This window comes from Myotis brandtii, unplaced genomic scaffold, assembly GCF_000412655.1.
Source record: "Myotis brandtii unplaced genomic scaffold, ASM41265v1 scaffold888, whole genome shotgun sequence".
Taxonomy (NCBI): domain Eukaryota; kingdom Metazoa; phylum Chordata; class Mammalia; order Chiroptera; family Vespertilionidae; genus Myotis; species Myotis brandtii.
The window spans coordinates 978,717-984,575 of record NW_005371636.1 but is presented as its reverse complement, the minus strand read 5'-3'; the positions used below and the strand labels follow the sequence as shown (position 1 = coordinate 984,575).

The 5,859-nt window shown below is 55.6% G+C and overlaps 1 protein-coding gene across 1 annotated transcript in view; it reads right to left on the bottom strand.

Annotated features, from left to right (window-relative positions):
* Nucleotides 1–5,274: 5,274 nt before the first annotated feature.
* The window catches only part of CAMSAP2 (calmodulin regulated spectrin-associated protein family, member 2), a 24,131-nt gene continuing 23,546 nt past the window's right edge, over nt 5,275–5,859 (bottom strand). Inside the window, exon 16 of the mRNA XM_014532356.1 lies at nt 5,275–5,711. Coding sequence (XP_014387842.1) covers nt 5,348–5,711 — 364 coding nt within the window. The 3' untranslated portion in view covers nt 5,275–5,347. The remainder of the gene's footprint in view (nt 5,712–5,859) is intronic.

Genomic DNA, 5,859 nt, shown 5'->3' with positions numbered 1-5,859 from the left:
GAGAAACATCAATGATGAGACAGAATCATCGATCGGCTGCCTCCTGCACGCCTCACACTGGGGGATGGAGCCCAAAACCGGGGCATGTGCCCTGACCAGGAATCGAACCCTGACCTCCTGGTTCCTAGGTCAACCCTCAACCACTGAGCCACCCAGTCGGGCCTGTTTGGTTTTTACTCCGCTGTGTCAGTCACATGTGTGATTAGAAGGCAGAAGCCGCATCACCGCACATTTCTTTGGGTTGCTGAATTTTCTAACGCCTTAATTTTCCACATTGAGGTTGTGTCCAGTATCATTTTTGCTGTTGTGGAAATGTGGATGAAATAACTGCACGTAAGACTGTGTTGTTTTTTTTTCTTCTTTGTTGCTGTTTTTACGGTGTCAGTGCCCTGGTGAAGGTCAAAGGCTATGGAACTCCCAGGGCCCGAGAGGGACAGTGATTGGTCACCGTGTGGCTTTGTCTGGATCCTGGGCTCGACCCATCTCGCTGGGCATGTCCACCGGTAAAGCCTATTTCCCCACTTTTATGAGTAACGCAAAGGGCACCTTGCTGTAATTTGCATTTCTTCCAACACAGCGAGCTCGAGTCTCTGCACATTTAGTTACTCTCGCGTCTCATCTCGCCCTTCACACGTCTGTCTGGCGTGACCATGTGTTACTGTCCGTGTGTGTGAGCTCATTGCTGAGGCTAAATCAGGGCCCCATTGGCTTCAGATATTTCCACGGCTTTTTTCTCAGCCATTTTCACCGTCTTTAGGTTTCCATTGTCGTGTAGCCCCGTTTGTTGCTCTCAGCAATTTCCGAGGTTAAAAATGTTCCTTCCTCTTTGCTGATCTAGAAGCAGTCACTTCTGTTCTTGTTAGAAAACAAGTCTGCCAGCTCCCCCATCGACCTAGAGTGCAGTCTTCTTCTTTCCAGGTTTCTCTCGAACTTTCCCAGGACCATTCAATGCAAAGCACGTACTGTACTGGAAACTGACATCAATACTGACGAGCAACGGCCACGGACAAATCAAAGGTCAAGCGATCCTGGGAACCGCCCCCTGCTGTGCCCTTGTGTCGTAAACCCGCGTCTGTAGGGCCCGTGTCTGCGTCAGAACATTAGTGACCAGTCTGGCTTCACAGCAGCTTCGTAACCGGCCCGTTTCCACGTCTGCCTGGTGGGGGCCGTGAGGGTGCAGCCGCCCTGGGAGCCCCGTCCTGGGCGGGGTCTGGGTGGGGCCCAGCGATGCTGGCTCCCCGGGCTCTGCAGGGGCCCCGGGCCTTGGCTGGCATCACAGAGTGCGGCTCAGTGACCCTGTCCCGTTGCTCCCGCCTCCAGGACACACGTTTTCTCTGCACACAGTGGGCGGTCGCTTTCTCTGCACACAGTGGGCGGTCGCTTTCCTCTGCACACAGTGGGCGGTCACTTTCTCTGCACACAGTGGGTGGTCACTTTCCTCTGCACACAGTGGGTGGTCACTTTCCTCTGCACACAGTGGGTGGTCACTTTCTCTGCACACAGTGGGTGGTCACTTTCCTCTGCACACAGTGGGTGGTCACTTTCCTCTGCACACAGTGGGTGGTCACTTTCCTCTGCACACAGTGGGTGGTCACTTTCCTCTGCACACAGTGGGTGGTCACTTTCCTCTGCACACAGTGGGTGGTCACTTTCCTCTGCACACAGTGGGTGGTCACTTTCCTCTGCACACAGTGGGTGGTCACTTTCCTCTGCACACAGTGGGTGGTCACTTTCCTCTGCACACAGTGGGTGGTCACTTTCCTCTGCACACAGTGGGTGGTCACTTTCCTCTGCACACAGTGGGTGGTCACTTTCCTCTGCACACAGTGGGTGGTCACTTTCCTCTGCACACAGTGGGTGGTCACTTTCCTCTGCACACAGTGGGTGGTCACTTTCCTCTGCACACAGTGGGTGGTCACTTTCCTCTGCACACAGTGGGTGGTCACTTTCCTCTGCACACAGTGGGTGGTCACTTTCCTCTGCACACAGTGGGTGGTCACTTTCCTCTGCACACAGTGGGTGGTCACTTTCCTCTGCACACAGTGGGTGGTCACTTTCCTCTGCACACAGTGGGTGGTCGCTTTCCTCTGCACACAGCGGGTGGTCGGCCAGTGGCTTAGGAGTCGCACAGTTCACTAGGCCTGGGGTCCCGGGCCGAAGGACAGACAGACGGCTGCCAATTCAGTTGCTGTTGGTGGACAGTGACTGGGGCCCGAGCGTGAGGCAGGCCTTGCAAAGCCACCTCCCCTCATGGGGCCACACTGACCTGGGGGCGGGGAGCCACTGTGACCGAGCGGCCACCATGATGGGGTTTCCCGCAGACCACACAGCCCGCGGCAGGTGGCGGCTGTGTCTGTGCATGTGCATCCACACGCGTGTATCTGTGTGTGTGTGTGAAGGCCTGGCGGGCACCAGGGGAGGACCCCGCCCTGGATGCCCGAGGCCGTGGATATGTTGCAGACACTCATTTCTTTCAGACCCTGGCAGCCACCGCACAGGCGCTGGGAGGGGAAGGGAGGGTCTGCGACATGAGCACAGCCCCCGGGTGACTCAGAGTGAAACCGGGGCTGCAGCTGTGTGGCCTCGGGGCCTCACCTGCCCCCACCCCCTCGTGGCAGGGTCGGCGCTAAGGGGTCCCAGACGTAAAGGCCCAGGATCTGCTTGGCAAAGACGCACCCCTCCCATCGGGGGTTGCTCCTCAACCAGGACACCCATGGCTCTCCCGTGGTGTGTCACACACACACACACACACACACACACACACACACACACGGCTGGTGGCTGGCAGGTTGAGACGGGAGAACTACGAGTTCACCTAAGTCCGGATAGTGTCACTGACAGACCCCACATTTCACTCAAGACACAGGTCTCGGGTGCCATGCGTTTATTCGGGCGAGGAGAGCCACACTGCGCGGGGCCGTGCGCCTGTGGGCAGGTGGGCGGCGCCAGGAAGTCCCCAGGAAAGGCTGGCCCGGCTCTCAGGGGCCAGAGGACACCATGACAGCCCCCCCCCCCCCCCCCCCCCGGGTGCAAAATTTTTGGTCCCCCGGGCCCCTAGTAAATATATAAACATCTACACTAGAAGGCTCCGGAGCGTGGCAGGTGCACCTGAGCGATCGTCGCGGGCGCCTGACCTCAGTGTGTGTCAGCCAGCGGGTCGCTGGGAACCCCCAGGACCGACGAGCCCATGATCTGCATCGAACCCTTCGGACGTGATTTTTAAAAACGGCTGCACCATTAAGGAAGCAGATGCTACACTGAGGGTGGCGGGCTGTTGCGGCGACATCACACTCTACCTTTAGAGGCGGCGGCTGCGGGGCCCACGCACACGGGAGACCAGCGGGCGGCTGTTGGCCGTGACTCTGCCCCCATGGACCTATGTCCAGTTGTTGAAAATTTAATGTCCTGGCGACATGAGGAAGACGCGGCAGGAGCCAGACCTGGTTTAAGAGACCAAATGTAACCCCGGCCGGCTTGGCTCCGTGGATAGAGCGTCGGCCTGCAGACCAAAGGATCCTGGGTTCGATTCTTGGTCAGGGCACATGCCCAGGTTGTGGGCTCCATCCCCAGTGCGGGGCCTGCAGGAAGCAGCTGATCCATGATGTTTCTCTCTCCCTCTCCCTTCCTCTCTGAAACCAATAAAAATACGTTTTAAAAAAAAAAAAGACCAAATGTAGTTACGTACGATGCTCACTAATTCTCTTTTTGATGACTATTTGCCACATCTTAATTCGGTTTATTTACTCCTTTTTAAGCCAGTCTTAATCTAAACGCCATTTGATAACTGCCCTCTCCCTTCCTCTCTGAAACCAATAAAAATACGTTTTAAAAAAAAAAAAGACCAAATTTAGTTATGTACGATGCTCACTAATCTCTTTTTGATGACTATTTGCCACATCTTAATTGGGTTTATTTACTCCTTTTTAAGCCACTCCTAATCTAAACGCCATTTGATAACTGTCCCCTAACGTGACAGACTGAACGGTAACGTGTGCGTTTCCCCGTTTTAATGCGCATGTTACACACGGCGTGTATCCACTTACAACACGAGAGCCACATGGCCCCTCTCACATGCAGACAGCAGGTCACGAGTAGTTTGAGCTACACATACATCTTGCACAGATATTGGGAAAAAATCTGTGAATTTTTTACAGTTTTAACAAATATACATAAATATAAGGACATAAATTACAGGACGATATCGACAGCATTGAGAACGTCGGTAACTCAGAGGCGCGGATGCCCGAAGGGCCTGGGACGACGGGAAAGCCCCATCCGACATCCGTCCCTCCTGTCTCTCCAAGTAAGTACGTGCATCACAGGAGATGCTAGCGACTCTCTAACGACTCAGTGAGAAACGCGTGCCCGTGAGCCTCTACCCTCCTGTCTGACACGCTGACGCTCCCCTAGGCTCCCCAAGGCCCACGGCTGCCGCACCCACCCGCGCCCGGGTCCCATGATCGCCCGGTCACATGATCGCCCGCATCTTCCTGAGAACGAGGCTCCCAGGAGCCCGGCACAGGCCGTCCGGGGACAGCCCCGCCCACGGCACGTGTGCGCTCGCTCTGAGCCGCCCTCTCGGATGGGATACAGGAGAAGAAAAACTCAACGTAAGCAAAGTCATGGAAGCTGTTTTAAAATTAAAGTGTAGCCCTTTGTACATGTGTAAGTTCTAATAGAGTTTGGATGTCAGTTATAAATAAAATGAGGAAAAGGGCCGCTCCCGCCCCAGCTCAGGCGACCGGCCCTCGGGCGGGAAGCAGACAACACTGATTAACCCGCAACGTGCTCCTGGCTGAGCTCCCGGGGGCTCCGCAAACCTCTAGCAGGTCCCACACCCCCGCGAGCCGAGACGTTAATACTAGTGAGTGAGAAACACAGGCGGGCACGCTTACTGCGGCTCCGACGCTCTGACACCAGGAAACACGAGGTCCCGTCAGACCAACACCAGGGCCCCGCGCGGCCTGCGCGGCCACCTCCCTCCGTGATCCCCACGGGACACAACACAGGGACCTCGGAATAAACCCCACGGAGAGAAAGGCATCAAAATAAACACGAGGACAAGCACATACATGGAAAGTGTTAAAAAAGCAACAGATAAACCCATATTCTGTACCCTCGCCGTCTTCCCCTTCAGTCCAGCAGTGTGAGGTGGGCTCCGTGCCCCTGGTCTGGCTCCATTTTAAAGTGGCTCCATTTATATTATTTTTTACAAATAGTAGCCAATTTTATTCCCAGCTTATAGAGAAAGAAACTGACACTAAGAAAAGTAAGCTGGCGATCAGGGAGGCTCCCCAGGCAGGAGGCGGTGGCGGTCCCCACGAACGTCCCGGAGGGAACCCCGACCCTACGCCTTCGTGGGCAGCAGCTTCTTGGGCGTCACGGGCCGCTTGCTCTGCCACAGGTGGCTGTGGATGGTGATGGCGTCCACGCTGGCGGACAGCGTCTTCGCTGGAATGTGGCTGAACTGCTTCCTGTCGGAGTTGTACTTGTAAAGGCCCTCGATCATCTTCTTGCTGATGGACTTGGGGCCGATCCCGGTCAGCTTGGCGATGTCCTCCGTCTCCGGACAGTAAGTGTACAGAGACCGGAACTGACAGCCCGAGTCCCGGAACAGGATCAGGAAGTTGTTCGCATCCGACTTCTCCATTTCCTGCAGAACAAGCCACGCACGACACGGTGAAAACCCTCGCACAGGCCGCTGAGTAACTGCAGGGCGTTACTTAGTCAAATCTGATGACATTTAATCAAATAGAAATTCTTAAAAGCCAGAGCACCACGCCTGTTACAAGAGCAAGGCGGTGCCACCACCTCACGCTGAGGCGCTGCTGGCTGCGTGGATGATGCCGCGTAGAGCGG